At 40.4% G+C, this 16,405-nt stretch overlaps 1 protein-coding gene and 1 pseudogene across 2 annotated transcripts in view; both read left to right on the plus strand.

Annotated features, from left to right (window-relative positions):
• Positions 1-16,405, plus strand: part of LOC126934259 (uncharacterized) — a 1,193,286-nt pseudogene that overhangs the window by 851,906 nt on the left and 324,975 nt on the right. The gene's annotated exons all lie outside the window — the stretch shown is intronic.
• LHCGR (luteinizing hormone/choriogonadotropin receptor) overlaps positions 1-16,405 on the plus strand; it is a 63,149-nt gene that overhangs the window by 19,806 nt on the left and 26,938 nt on the right. The window contains exons 3-7 of the mRNA XM_050754952.1: positions 370-444; positions 3,825-3,899; positions 5,870-5,944; positions 6,033-6,110; positions 16,070-16,138. Coding sequence (XP_050610909.1) covers positions 370-444; positions 3,825-3,899; positions 5,870-5,944; positions 6,033-6,110; positions 16,070-16,138 — 372 coding nt within the window. The remainder of the gene's footprint in view (positions 1-369; positions 445-3,824; positions 3,900-5,869; positions 5,945-6,032; positions 6,111-16,069; positions 16,139-16,405) is intronic.

The following is a 16,405-nucleotide window of genomic DNA, read 5'->3' on the forward strand; positions in this document are numbered from 1 at the left end:
CCTCTCAGGGCCTTAATTTCCAGAGCTGTAAAACAAGGGAATCTGACTAGATTTTCTCAACGGGCCTATGCAGTTCTAACAACCTGTGACTCTGAGCCAGAGATAAATAAGAGAAAAACCTGTCACATAAACAGGGGTTACTAAAACTTGCATTTCAACTGCACCTGGGTTGTAGGTGCCCATCAGTGCTTCTAAATCATACAGTATTAGCACTGTATGATTTGGGGACAACTTGCACATCCTTGTTCTTTTCAGGGGGACACAGTGGAGTCCCCAGTTGTTGGGTCACACACACACATCTCATTATCATGCAGACACGGTCATTTCTTTCATGTTTCTTTCTCTTTTTTCCCCCTCTCTCTTCCCTAGTGAAATCTCTCAGATTGATTCCCTGGAAAGGATAGAAGCTAATGCCTTTGACAACCTCCTCAATTTGTCTGAAATGTAAGCATCAGCTAATAGACAGTTTACTGCTGTACACTATTACCCTCACTGGCTGGAGCCCACTTGGTATTTGTATTCAAGCATCCACTGCTAGGAATCCAAGAGGAAAAGACTACAGCAATTACTAGGTCTGGGCAGGCAATAATTTTTCTCACGGCAGTGGCCTGTAGGTTGCTATGGTGACAACTGCTTTTCCTTGGGAGCTGTATAAATTCTGAAACATCACAACACAAAGATAGAAATTAAAATTGACATTGTGAAGTCCTGCCAAGTAGCTCTTGCCTATGGAGGGTATGGAGTACTTGGGATAGTGGGAAAATGTGGAAAAGAGCTTAGAGATCATAAATTGGTTTTTGGCACATTCACTCATTCAGTAAATGTTTCTTGAATACCTACAGTGTAAAAGCTCTCTAATAGGCATGTGTGTGTTGAGTTTGTTGGGTTTTGTTGTTGTTATTGTGATGTTTTGGAATTAACTCTTAGAAACAGAACACTTGCCAAAGTATCATTTGCCTAAAATATCACAAAAAGGATGGGAAAAGGCTGGTTTAATTCAGTTTTCAAGTGATAAATCTGTGGCCTAAAGAGGTTAGCTTACTTGCCTGACATCACGCAGCAAGTTAGCGCCAGAGCTGGAATTAGAAATCAATTCATGTGACTTCTAAACCAGGCCCCCTACTGCTGCTTTGTGTGGTCCAAACCTAAGCTTCCAGAGGAGCACTCAAACTTCACCTACTTTGGAGTTTCAAAAGTAAGGGAAGGGGAAAAGTATTAGCATCAAACATTTTTTGAGCTCTTGTGCTTGGCATTTGTTCTATGTTGTGTCATTTAATCCTGACAGCTACCATGCAGAGTCAGGGTAATTATCCCTTTTGTCCAGTGGAAGGAATGGAGGCTTGGAAAGGCACAGAAACTTGACCAATGTGACACTTTAGACCAGGGGTATCTAATCTTTTGGCTTCCCTGGGCCACAGTGGAAGAATAATTGTTTTGGGCCACACATAAAATACACTTACACTAACAATAGCTGATGAGTTTTTTAAAAACTCATAATGTTTTAAGAAAGTTTACAAACTTCTGGGTCACATTCAAAGTCATCCTGGGCCACATGTGGTACGCAGGCTGTGAGTTCAACAAGCTTGCTTTAGACCATGGCAATACTGGGATTCAATCCCAGACTGTCTTTCTTCAAAGCTCCTGCATTTTCCATTATACCACAAGGTCCCCCTATAAATGATCCAATGAGTAATTACCTAAAGAGAATAATTAATAGGTAAGTACATGAGCAACTACCGTGTGTCCAATACAGGGCCAAATGCTATTGGAATACAGAGATAAAATATAAATGTCAACCACGAGATGACAGTGTAGCCAGGGAAGTAAGACTACTCACCAGTTACGGAGAAATCCAAAATAATGAGTAAGTGCAAAAGACATAGTCTGGACTTAGCTGAGAAGCAGAATCACATGTGGGGCTCATTACAATTGCAGAATGACAGTCCTATCTCAGACCTGGAAAGCTGCAGTTTTAACAGACTTCCCAGGTAATGCTAAAACACAGCTTATATTGAGAACCACCAGGGCAGCTAATGATAAATAAAGCTTCCCATGATGCAAAGCCGCATTCATCAACAGAAAGAAATATAAAGCACTCTCAGGGAAAGTTTATGGATTCCCAAAGAAGGCCCTAAAACTAGCATGCTAGCTCCATGAAGGCTCTTTTTGCTTCATTCACAGCTGTATTCCTAGCATGTAGAACAATGCTTGCCACATGTAAGTGCCCAATAAATGTTTGTTGAATGAATGACTGGGCTAAGGTCAGGCCCCAAAATTCTTTTATTAAATTTATTTTGTTTATTTATTTATTTATTTTAGTTACAGGGGTCTCACTCTGTTGCCCAGATTGGCCTCAAATTCCTGGGCTCAAGTGATCCTCCCACCTCCTTCCCAAGTAGCAGGGACTACAGATGCATGCCACCACACCCAGCCCAAAAGATCTTAGAGATAAAAGTCCCTTCCATCCCACCCACATAAGGCCGTATATGGCCTATGATTGCTTGACTCAGTTGTTACAGAAATAAATACAACAAAATATCACTCACATCTGGAGAATCAAAAGGGCTGAGAAGATGGAAATAGGCACAAGTGATGGGTAACTGTAGTGTGGTGGAACAAACACTAAACTGACAGTCAGAAAAATTGGGTCACGTCCAAGTTCTGCTAATTCTCAGCTGTGTGACTAAAGACAAATCATTCAACTTCCTAATTTCAGCAACTATTATAACTATCGTTAACACTGGTTGAGGCCTTACTGTGAACCAGACACATATATGTATTCCTCAAAAACAACACTATGAGGAAACCAAGGCACAGAGAACTTTAAGTGATATATCTAAGGTCATATGATCAGTAAAATCAGAATGAAAAACCAAGTTGACTCCAGACCCCATGCTCCTAATCAGTACACTACATTTTCTCTATAGAACAAGGTAATTATTATTCCCTCAGGTGGCTGTCACCTGCATTAAAGAAGCCAAAGGCATTTACTGGCCTTTTATTGAATACAAAGTAGACAGGACTTAGCAATGGTGACTACTTTTTATAGGGTAACAGTAATTAGGGGAATGGGGGAGTTGGGCGGGGAGGGCAATAACACCACAGTGGTGTATGGCTGTACCTTTATACTTTGCAAAGCCCTGCCTCTTGTTACCTCTACCTATTCTATTACTTAAAACCTACTAACCTGTGAGGCAGGAAGACTATATAATACTATTACACCAATTTTATAGAAGAGACACTAGCTCAGGGAAGTTAGGAGGCTGGGCATCAACACACAGCAAATTATCTTCAGGATGAATATAAAATCCCCCAAATTCAAGCCTCTGGCCTTTGCCCTGTACCATTCCACAGACTGGTGCCCCTCAGTATAACTGCTCATGTGATTGCCAGCCAATATGAAGAGGACCAGTTTGCTTACAAGGGAGAGTAGGTAATTTGCTCATCTCTCCTGAGAGAGGAATCTCTCATCACCCTCAGTGTGCGGGGTCCACAGTGGGGCAGAATCTACTTGGCCAGGAGCCCTGGGTGTCGGTGCTGTCTGTGGTGGGGGAGCGGGGGAGGGTGCAGAGACAGACTCCCTGCTCTGATCCTCATACCGGCCTCTTTAGAAGCTTGAGAGCAGTGCTTCCTGGAAATAGTGACTGGCTCTCACCAAGCCATTTCCATCCCTAGAGTCGCTAGGGGTCCTCCCAAGCATATGAAGGTCACCGGCTTTTGCTGATGCCATTTTCAGCCAGCAACTTCTGGTGACCACAATCTTACCCATTCCAAACAATACGTATCTATTAAACAGCTGCTTTTTTTCCCCTCTCTCTTTACAGACTGATCCAGAACACCAAAAATCTGAGATACATTGAGCCCGGAGCATTTATAAATCTTCCCCGATTACAATACTTGTGAGAAATTTTCCTTTTTAAGCAACTGGGGAGGGGAAGATGGGCATCTGATGAAAATCAAAACAAGGAAAAGGTTGGAAAGATTTTGTTTAACCATATACATGGCACTATTTGCATGTTCCTCTTCAGCCTTCTGATTTAAATTTAATTGGCATTTCTTGTCAGCCACCGTGCTGGGTGCTTTTGTATACATATAAGTGGTTCCCAATATTTTATCTGTCCTAAACACCTGGGAAGAACATCACCCCTTTGCAGTGATTTTCAAGGTTGACAGTGGGTATGGGAGATGGAGGTCATAACACTTTAAAGAGAGTAAATCAGAATCTCTGAGGTGAATAGAGAATAGGTGAAAGTGAGAGTGGCAATTCTGATTTGACTCTCATCACTGTTTGAGAATTACTGATCTCCTGCATCTCATGTTTTTTCATTTGTTCATTAAATGAAAACTTTTTAAGTATTGCCTTAAAGTAGACACTATGCCATACAAAGTAAATCATTATTTTCCACTTCCCATTAACTCTGTCAGTTAGCATTAGAAATTGAGTACCACTGTAGCCTTCCACAATCATTGCCTTGCCAGCAATACCAAAATTTCTGAAATCTATGAATTTATCACTATGGATTTTCTCACATATCAAGTCATCCCTATACATAAAGAAAAATGTAAGCCTCCCTAAAACAGACATCCTCTCTTTCTTCTTTAAATTTCATAAACTCCTCAGAGAATGTAAAGTCCACCTCCCATCACTGCCCAAAAAAAGGAAAACCAAGAGAAGGGACATCTCTCTGGTATTTCATGTCATCAGTCTTGCTCTGGGGCCTTCTACAAGAGCTGCTACTGGAACTGGCATAGCTCCTTTGTTAACTCTAACGTTGAACAATTCCAAACTCAGGCGTTCTGCTTTTCCAAACCTACAGGGTGTCTATAGGGCATATAAGCATACAGTAGCATCAACTACTTTGAAAGAACATAAGGAAATCCCAGAACCAAATTTGACCACTGCGGCCCTTATTATTTAAGAATAATTGTATTTATTAAATAGTATTTTCACCCAAAACTGTGATATTCACCCAACTCAAGTACACATTGTAGTCTAATCCCACACTGCTATCCCCAGCTATAGACACAGCAGAGATCCAGTGTGACCTGGGCTTTTGGATAAGGAGGACAACCAGAGAGAGCCAGAAGAGAAACCTGGCTTTGTTTCATTGTCACCAGGGTGACAAGCAGTTCACATTAGTTGTCCAGAGTCCAAGACCGGTGAATCTACAACTCGGTGGAAATCCAGATGCCCAGACTCTGAAGGAGCCCCATTCTCGTAATAAAATATTCTTCAATTTTACCTATCACTTAAGCCTCTCTCCTCTTTGGAGGTTAAATAAAAGGTGGGAGGAAAAGAAGAGTCTTGAATAGCTCCAAACACCAAAATAAATTTTAGTGATTTCAATGAGATGCAAAGAAGAACTTCCTGAATTGCAAGGTAGCTAAATAAGGGAAGATTTTTAATAATGAGCAATATGGATTTATCATAAAAGATTAATCTTCTTGAAGTATTTGAATTAAAATCTGCTCCAAAATTTAAGGATGCTTTCTAGAACTATCAAGAGCATGTAATAAACTAATTACTAAAAGAAAATGGAACACAATACAGTAGGAAAATGTGATTGATTTAATAAGAAAAGACAGGCTAGAAATATAAATGAAAAAGACCTTTAAATTTGGCCCCAGTTCCCAAATCTCTAAATAGGAGTCATTAGAGCATCTTCTCCTGTAGCATCAGGGACTTCTGAATTCCAACAATCCTTCTCAGCTAAAAGTAGTCCTGATAACACCAAACTCAGTATTTTTAAATTTAATGTGAAAGTCGTATTTGCAAAATGCTTTTGTACTCCCTTTTTATCTTTATGTCTTACTAACAATCACTTTTACCCACTCTCTGCCCACACCACTACCCTGTCCCTAATCACAGGAGCATCTGTAACACGGGCATCAGAAAGTTTCCAGATGTTACGAAGATCTTGTCCTCTGAATTAAATTTCATTCTGTAAGTACCAGGCTGATTGCTATGCATAACAGTTTCCTATTTGCTGCTAAAATTTGGAAAGTAAATATTTCTTATTTCTTTTCTCAAGGGAAATTTGTGATAACTTACACATAACCACCATACCAGGAAATGCTTTTCAAGGGATGAATAATGAATCTGTAACACTGTGAGTAAACTCCCAGATTCATGTTCTGCCGTACAGCCTCCTGCTATTCTCACTACTAGGTTGGGGTGAGCTTTTTCTCATGTTTTACCACATTCCTCACTCACTGGTGACATTCTTCTTGACCTAAAATGCTAAGGGTGAAGGGAGTTGTGTAAGATCACAGCTGGGTCATATGTTCACATGACAAGCAACCAACCAATTCAGTTTAAAGTTAACCTAGGCCCCAAGGATTTTTAGTGACTGAGTCTCAAACTTATGAAATTGTTCACTGCATTAATGAAGAATGCTCTAAGGCTGGGAAGACACAGTCTAGAGAGGTGTGGCTTTCCTGGCTAAAAAATAGCACAGAAATTTCAAGATTTCAACAGGGAAGAGTTTGGAAGGATATTCTCCAAGTAGGAAAAGTAGTTTATCAATGGACCTTGCTCTGTCTCTCATTTTCGCCTTCCTCTTGGGTCCCTCCCACTTTGCTTCTGAAGCAACACTATCTATACCCATTCTCTCTATCCCTTAATACTTAAAAATAATGTGTTTTTATTTGACAGTTACTCTTCAGGTTACCAGGCTATCCTTTCATGGTGTTTCCTAAGGCCTCACTATTCAAAGTATGAACCATCATCTTCAGCATCTTCTGAGAACTGGTATATTAGTCTGTTCTCACATTGCTATAAAGAACTACCTGAGACTGGATAATTTATAAAGAAAAGAGCTTTTGATTGGCTCACAATTCTGCAGACTTTGCAGGAAGCATGATTCTGGCATCTGCTCAGCTTCTGGGGAGGTCTCAGGAAACTTACAATCCTGATGGAAGGTGACGGGTGAGCCAGCACCTCACATGGCCAGGAGCAGTAGGAAGAGAGAGAGCAGGGAGGTGTCACACACTTTTAAACAACCAGATCTCATGAGCACTCTATCACAAGAACAGCACTAGGGGGATGGTGCTAAACCATTCATGAGAAACCACCCCCATGATCCAGTCACCTCCCACCAGGCCCCACCTCCAACATTGGGGATTATAATTTGCAATAAGATTTTGTGGAAACATAGATCTAAACTGTATCCTCTAGTTAGAAATGGCTCACCACAGACCTACTAACTCAGAATATGCTTTTTACAAGATCCCAAGTGATTCACATGTACATTAAAGTTTGAGGAGCACTACACTAAGGTAACTCAACCCATGTTCTTCACAGGACACTTGCCAGACTTCCTTCCCTCTGGAATCCCTGCCATACATCTTCACATGGGAGCTTTCCACTGCCCTACCATTCAGAAGCAGCATCCTGGGCACCATATTTTATTTTATTTTATTTTACTTTATTTTATTTTATTTTTGAGACCGAATCTCATTCTGTCACCGGGCTGGAGTGCAGTGGTGCAATCTCAGCTCACTGCAACCTCCACCTCCTGGGTTCAAGTGATCCTCCTGCCTCAGCTTCCCGAGTAGCTGGGACTACAGGCATATGCCACCACACCTGGCTAATTTTTGTGTTTTCAGTAGAGATAGAGTTTCACCATGTTGGTCAGGATGGTCTCGATCTCTTAACCTCATGATCTGCCCACCTTGGCATCCCAAGGTGCTGGGAATACAGGCGTGAGCCACCACACCTGGCCTCATTTCTTTATACCTAAAGCCCAACGACCCTTATTTAATTCTGCTCCTAAAATCCATATCCCTCTCACTCTTTCTGCTTTGGTTACAGCCCATGGCAAAATTGTGATGAGGCAATAAAGGAGCTCACCCTTAAAGAAAAAAGAGAGAACATGGATTGGAATGACTCTGAAATGAAGAGATAGATGTGAAGCAAAAGAAGAGACCATCTCAGAGGACTCTCTTTTATATCACTGGATTCTAAAAATTGGTATCCTTGGTACACTGCCTTTGTATAGTACTTTTACTTTGTGTAGGTGTAATTTTACATGTATAGTTGTCATGTTACAAAGCTGTGACTATGTAGCTTCATCTCAGATTACTGCAATCAAAAGAATACAGAGCAGCAACCACAAATAATTTCAAAAATAGCCCATACTCTTTATTTGCAACTCTTGAACACTGGGAAGGAGACTCTATTGATCCTAGAAATATTTCTCAACAGTCTCTCCACTCCTGCCACTTCCCTCATACACCACAGCTCTGCCTGCTGCTTATAAAGTGTTTTCAACTCACCACTGGATCTGGAACTACTCATTCATCATGTCCCCCACCAAAAACAAGGTATTCACCAAATAAACTCCAAATGAGGTGATATCACATGCCTTAGGATTGGGGGTCTCCCCGTGTCTATATCAAGAATACAAAATACATAGGATTAGATTTATGTCCTCAAGAAGTTCATAATCTCAATGAGGGGAAAGACATAAAATAATAAAAGGATAATACAAGATAGTAGATATTCACTATCAGAGTGTGTGGTACCTAGAAATAAGATCTTAGAGAAGTCCTCTTGGGCTGGGGAAGTCAGAAGAGGCTTTATAGTGGAGCTATTAGACTTGAATCAGACCTATGGAATCAGTAACATTTATATGGGTAAGTGTGATAATAGCATCTAATATTTATGTAGCCCTTATTAAATACCTGTACTGTTTTTAAGTACTCTTTAAGTCTCATAGCAACCTTATGAGGTAGGAACTATCAACCCTACTTTTAGATGAGGAGACCAAGGCACCAAGAGGTTAAGTATCTCTATCTCAGGCCAAGATGTGGTCCCAGGCAGTCTGGCTCCAGAATCATGTTCTTAACATTTATGTGGTACCACATACAGAGAAAGGCAGAGTAAGGAATCCAAGTGAAGAGATAGTAGGAGTAAAAGCATGGCAGGAGGAGAACAGGGTGAAGCTACTACTTGGGAGTAAACATGCTATTTAAGGAACGGAAAGTGAGTTTAGATAACTGGCTGAGATGGAGAGGACATTGAATTGCAGAGACCCTTAAGTGCCAGAACAAGGAGGCAGGCTTGGAGGTAACTCTGGAAAAAGTAACAAAATAATCTACTCAATAGAGTAGACTTTATTCAAAGATCACAAATATCCACAACTCCCTTCTATTTTGATCTAAATCTAAAAATAATCAGAGACCAACAGGTACTCCTCCCAGGTAAATGTACAATGATGGGAGTGGAGTGAAGTAGGAATGAAAGGGCAGAAGACATGGAGGAGGGTGAAGAAGAAAATCAATGTTGGAATAACCCATAGGTAACTATGAGCTCACAAGACTGGGACACCCCACCAGACTCAAGGAGTAACCAAATATTCCTTCTCACACATCATACTTCAGTATGTGCACAGAGACAGAGAGCTTCATGGTTTTCTTTATGACAGGGACATTAACTTATGTTGCTCATGATTTTAAGAAAAAGAGTTCATGCCAGTAGGGTGTAATTTCCCCCACTCTGAAGTTAATAAAGATTAAGGCTCTGTCTCTCCCAGAGAGCCTGTGGGACATTGTGGTTCCATCCCCCTTCTCATTCTTGGCCCTTCATCTGGAAGGGGAGTGATGAGTCTTCTGCCTGGCACTTGTTCTCGCTGAATGGGCCCCTCTGTAAGCAAAGGATCATGTGGAGCACCCTGCTGGAAAAAGGGTATTGCACTTAAAGAGGAAAGCCTTATTTTCTCAGTTATAAAGTTCAACTCTCTAATTAGAAAATAATGAAAGCAAGCCTTCTTTTTTCATTATTAGTGGTATTTGAGATTTTGCCTTTTGTAGAACCTGTCTTGCCCTCCCCCGACCCAAATCTTTACCAACTGTGAGCTCATTTAATGAAAACAAAACACTTCACTTGATGCTGGAGAAACTCAGTGGGGCTAATGCTAAAACTATGCATTATGCTCTTATGTCCCTTTATAGCCACTTTGGTTGTTTATTAAATCTCCTCAAGAGGCCACCTTGAAATGTCCCTCCTTCCCAAATAAGCAGAATTTAGCTGCACTACCTTTAAAATATTCTCGGTGATTGGTCATACCAGTCTCAAAAAAAAGAGACAATCTTGATTCACATCTCAACTCCACAAAGAAATGGAAAGGTCACGGCAATTAATTTTCTAAGACCCTACAGAGAAGTGATGTCTGGAAAGGCATGACAATTCCAGGCTGTACCCATGACAAGCCACAGTAGAGAGATTGCCGGGTCTCTCTACTGTGTTGAAACAGGGAGGTTGGGCTTCAGTCCTGGCTCTGTGTCTAACCACCCAAGCAGCCTTAGTCAGGTCATCCCACTTTGACATACCTCTGTCTCTGTCTATTCAAAGGGATTACTGCCTCCCGTGAATCAAATCACTTTGCGTCAACTACACAATCATCACAATTACAATTAATCACAGTTAAAAGCTCATACTTGGCAACCTGGAGCAGGCCAGTTGTTTTAGACCATCTTAAAAACATCACATCTCATCATCTCCTTTTAAATGTTTTTTTTTTTTTTTTTTTGAAATTTTTAACTGACAAATTGAGGCACTTTCCATTTGTCTTTTCATTGACAGATGGAAAGAACAGTATGATGAACACCCCATACACCTTATGTAGATTCATCAACTATTAGCAGCTTGCCGCACCCACTCCATCTCTGTGTATGTGAGTATATACCACACACTGCCCTTTTGCCAAGCCATCCAAAAGAAGTTTATACACATCATGGCATTTCATCCCTAAATACTTGAGCATGTATCTCTCTAAAACATGGACATTCTACATAACTACAACGCCATCACACCTAAGAAAATAAACATGAATAATATTATCTAACCTACAGTCCATATTCAAATGAAAATGTCTTTTATAGATTTTCTTAGAACTAAGAATCCAATCAAAGTTTATGCATTGCATTTTTGCTGTTACTTCCCTTTGTACGCCCAACCTCACCTCCCACATCTTCCCCCATATCTCAAACTGTCCAGCTTCCTTCCTCTGTTCTGTATGACATAGGATACTTTGAGGAGCCCAAGACAGTTGTCTGGATTCAGCTGACTATATTGCCATGACTAGATTCGGGTCAAATATTTCTACAGGAACACTGCAAAGGGGGTGCTGTGCCTCTCGCACTACATCAAACCAGGATGTCACACTGTCACACTACTTGGCTGCTCGCTTAAGGCAGCGACTGCCAGATCTCTATTGTAAGAGCACATTTTCCTCTGTCATTAACAAGTAAACTATGGTGGTACACTGTGAGTTTGTGTGACTATTCAGTTGGCCAACAACTTTTCATCCAATGGTTTCAGCCTCCATTGATTACACGGTTGTTACAAGGGGAGTTAAACAAAATGGTAGTTTTTTACATGCTATCATTCTTCTACATGTATTAGCCAACACCTTTCTGTAAAGAAGATGCTTACTTTTTCCCCCCTTTTCCCTGTTCTCTCTTAGTCTGTCTCTTTTTGAGTATCACTATAGAATGTGAATTTTTCAAAAAATTTATTCAACATATTAGAATCCTTTATTGCTATCATTCTTTCTGATGCCTGTCACCCTTTTTATTATTACATATAGTAAAGACATATAAGTTGACATGAACATGGCTGAGATAGAAGGAAACATGAAAACTCAGTGCTGCTGAGAGGCAGGAGGCACAGCAATCCAGGGACAGGGATCCCTTGCTATAGAGACTGTGAGGCCCCAGAAGTGGGGGGACCCTGATGCATAACTAGGGTTACAGCAGCACATAGTAACCAGGTCACAGGTACCCATCTAACCACTGCCAGCACATCCACTAGAGAAGTGTCTTCATACATGAGGAATTATTCAGCTATAAAAGGACTTCAGCAAAGTTCCACACAGGGAAGAAAGTGGTGAATTTAGGATTTCCTTTCTTTAGAATGCTGTTTGTATAGTCATTTGAAAAAAAATGTACTTACAAATATACCACCATATTTTCTAAAAGATATCTTCTAAAACAGCATGCTTTGCCTTTTAGCAATGGGGCCACTTTTTTGAGACCCTGAGTATCTGTAAACATAAATTAAGTTTTCTTCTTCAAAATCATCCAGAAACCAGGTGATCCAAAACGAAACTATAGAATAATTTCTATTACTGTTAATATTAGAACCCCAGAAATGCTTTTAGAGTCCCAGGAATACTTGGGGTTCATCATAAAGCAGCATTCAGAATTAGAGTATCATCTGTGATTAATATCTAAAGCCCAAATCTTATTTTGAACAAAAAGGTGCCATTCTGTCTGATTCACAATTACTGACATTTGAGTAGAGAACCTAGACAATGCTTTAAAGTTAGGTACAGCTATTGTAATAGAGGAGAAGTTGGGGGAGGTGAAAATCTTCATTTTTGTGCCTGTAACAAAATCGTCAAAGTAAAGCAAAGGAAGCCTTCCTCATTTAATTCTGACACCATGATGTTTTATAAAAAAGTTATCTGAAGTGACTCTCCAGATGTTTTTTTAAGGGCATTAAAAGCATTGTGCAAGCCTGACAGCATGAGGTCTCCCACTCACATTTGTAATTTCTCCAGAGTAAGGAAGCTTCTCTTTTAATCAAAACAAGGCAGCACATTCTATTGTGTGTGACTGGTAAGAAAAGAGACAAGAGCAACTGGAACAGTGGGCCACATTGTTTAGAAAGTTGAGACAAGCAGGACTGAGGCTATTCAGAAAAAAAAAAAAAAAAAGACATGGAAAATGTCTAAAGCCAAAAAAGTCCATGATGCTAGTAGAGACCAAAGGTATCTGAGAGCCTTCAGCATGTGAGTACATTTGGGGAAGTCCAGGCCACCGACCTGACTTGCTCTGCCCAGGAAGAGAAAGACCCCCTACCTCAGTGGAGAAGGATGATAGTTCAATTAAACAAGATGCCTGTATTTGACAGAAATCCTGTCCAGAGCATGGAAAGGGAGATCCTTTCCCTCTGTTCTGGTCAGAAGACTGGAGGCTACTACAAAATATAATAATAATAATAGGACCAACACATTAAGCATTTATTGTATTCCAGAACCTACTTAGAAATGTTAAACACATATTTACATTTTTAGTCCTTACGATAGCTTTATGAGGTTGATACTATTATTATATTTTCAGATTAGGAAATCAAGGTACAGAGACGGTAAGTAACTTGCCCAAAGTAATTCAGATTGTAAGCAGCAGAGCTGGGATTCAAGCAGTTGGGTTCAGTGCCTGCAGACTAAACCACAAGGGTACACTTACAGCAATGACATTGTGAGTCTAACAGAAAAGCATAAAATCCTAACATGTATCAAAACAAGGATCAGGGCAGCATGCGGCTGTGACGAGTAATGGGCTCATGGGCATCTAGACAACTATTAGCAGCTTTGGTGAAAACAAAGCAAGGGCTATTTTTTCTTCATCTACTACACATGTAGTGCCACCACTTAGAAGGTAGAGAAAGCAATTCAGGAACTAGACTCTGGATACAATTCTAAGCCAACGACCATCTGATTTGCCCCATGGAAGTGATAAGAACAGTATCATCCTATGATATACCCTAGGGCAAGGGTTCTCAAACTGGCATATGATGGCTCACTGGGAGGGCTTGTTATAAAAGTGCATATTTTTTGGATGCCACTATTAGTTTCTGATTTAGTAGGTCTGAGTCTGCATTTTTGACAAGCAACTCCCGGTGATTCTAATTCAGTGGATGGAGGAGAAAGTTTTGACAAATACTGGGCAAGCGTCTAAGACATCAAACTTAAGGAAGTTCAGAAAAAAGGGTGTGATTCCTTTATCTAAAAGAGACTGCTATAAAGGAATGCAGCCCCTAAAATGGCAGGAGACTGCCAAAGAATAATATCCTAAGTGTAAAATAAAAAAGAATTCCGGTGAAACTGAGCTTCTAAGGAGGCAACAAGGTTGTGTATAATTATGCAAGACAACAAGCATCAACCCTGTCCCTATGTTCTCAGATTCCACAATATAGAAGGGGAAGAAAGCTACTGAAAGTGGCATCCAGTAATCCAATATGGGAGAGCTAATATGTGAAGCTGATTGGCTCTGCCTCCATTGCTTTATCATCATCTGACCCATGATTATATTTTACGTTTTCTTGTTTACCTCCTCCAGAGAAACATATCCTCCTGTATCTAGAACAGTGCCTGGCACCTGAGAGTATTACAGTAAATATGCATTAAATGAATGGGATGACCAAATGGGAGTATGTAAGATGAATTTATTACCATAAATCATAACCAAACAAGTTTGAAGGCTACTGACTTAGATGGAAATATAAGTTCTTTGAGAAAGGCCTGTGGTGTGATGTAAAGTTAAGCTGCTTAAATCTGCCAAGACCCTAGCTTCTCTTTGCAGGGTTGCTGGAAGCTGGCCAGGGACAGGCTGTGGGGTGTGACTTGAGAAATGGTTCAGAAACGTGCCTCAGATTCTACAATATAGAAGGGAATGAAAACTATTGAAAGTGGCATCCAGTAATCCAATATGGGAGAGCTAGTATGTGTAGCCGTAAACTCTGAAGAAGCTCAGAAGAAAGCATATGAGAGCCTGGGAAGCCATGGAAGCCTCCCCCTCCCAGGGAAGGGCAAAGCCGCTGCTTTACCCAGGCTATTGACTGAGCTAGGTACCAGGCATTCTGTGAGGTCCCAGGGCTTTAAGAAATGAATTAAATATGCTCCCCTGCCCTCTTTGAACTGAATCTAATGAGGAGACTTAAGAACTATTTTGTAACCTCTAGTTATATTTTCTGAATTTCGGAGTTTACATATTATACTTCAAAATGAGTCACACCTTTATTTATATGTTGGTTTGTCTCAGCTGTGTTGTGGGTTGATGGGAGGAGACCATACATACATACACACAGAGTACATACATGCTATTGATGTTACACACACACTCACACCCCCCGTAAAGTGAAGTTCCATGTTCATTTTATTTAACAAAGACTAGAGAGGCCTTGAAGACAACAGCTACCTGGAGCAGGAATAAGTGAAGCACATTTCTGAACCATTTCTCAAGTCACACCCCACAGCCTGTCCCTGGCCAGCTTCCAGCAACCCTGCAAAGGGAAGTTAGGGTCTTGGCAGATATAAGGAGCTTAACAGTACGTCACACCACAGCCCTTTCTCATGTGGGTTTTACATCATCATTCACAAAGAACTTATACAAATATTTCCATCTAAGTCAGTAGCTTTCAAACTTGTTAGACAAGTTACTTTCCCTCACTGAGTCTATTTCCTTCTTTGCAAAATGACGATGTGCTGCTTGATTCCCTCTAGACTCCTTTTTGGCTCAAACATTTCCCTGTATCTGTGTTCTAAGGATCCTCTTATGTCTTATTCCGGGTAGAAGTATATATGTATGTATGTATGTATGTGTATTTATAGATATATACTATAAAAAATGGTGGCATAAAATTTCATAAAAATTAATACCCTAATTACTTGCAAAATGCTCTAGTACTTTTTATTTTTTCTATGTAGTTTTTTAAATGCTGGTTATGCCCAAGTAAATTGATTCACTACCCACTAATGGTCTTAAAGAACTGTTTACAGACAGTGAAATCTTCTTGGTTGTGAAGCCAAATTTGACATCAGCAAAACCACACACTCACCCAAGAAAAAAAAAGCTGGCTCAGTGCTGGAGGCTTCCTCTGCCCTCAGCTTTCAACACCCAGAAAACCCATATGCCCACACAGGCCTGCAAAACCAGAGGAAAGGCTTAAGTGTTGAACAGCTCTGGCCTCGGATCCCAGCTATGCCACTGTTTTCCTTTTGACATTAAGCAAGCTACATAACCACACTGAGGCTTAGGTTTCTTGTCAGTATAATGGAAATGATGATGAGGATTAAATCATAAAATATACATAGAGTGGCTGATGAAGTATCTAGCACTTAATAGCCACTTAATAAATTGATGGTGGTGGTGACGATAGAGAACTAGATATTATGAATGCCTGTAATAATCTTAGTAATATATGTTACAGGAGGAAAAATGTGTTTCCAAACTGTTTCTTTCAGTTTCTTCCCATTCCTAAACCCTCTCCTCCCTCCTTCAGCAAACTATATGGAAATGGATTTGAAGAAGTACAAAGTCATGCGTTCAATGGGACGACACTGATTTCACTGTAAGTATTTGCTCATTTCCCCAGCTCACGAATAAAAATGAAATATTACTCTGGCTACAAGATCACATTCAATCTTCAGCAACTAACTCAGGGCAAAAATAAACTTTCAAGTGGCTAGCCCTCAGTGTTTCATGCATGTTACTAGGCAACTGGCTGGCTAGAAACCCCACAGCACCCTGATTTCAAAGGCAGATGCAGCCTGGATACATTGAAGTTGACAGTTTACTGAAATATTCAACACCCTACTTTATGCCTCCTCCACCTCAG

Source organism: Macaca thibetana, chromosome 13, assembly GCF_024542745.1.
Source record: "Macaca thibetana thibetana isolate TM-01 chromosome 13, ASM2454274v1, whole genome shotgun sequence".
Lineage (NCBI taxonomy): Eukaryota > Metazoa > Chordata > Mammalia > Primates > Cercopithecidae > Macaca > Macaca thibetana.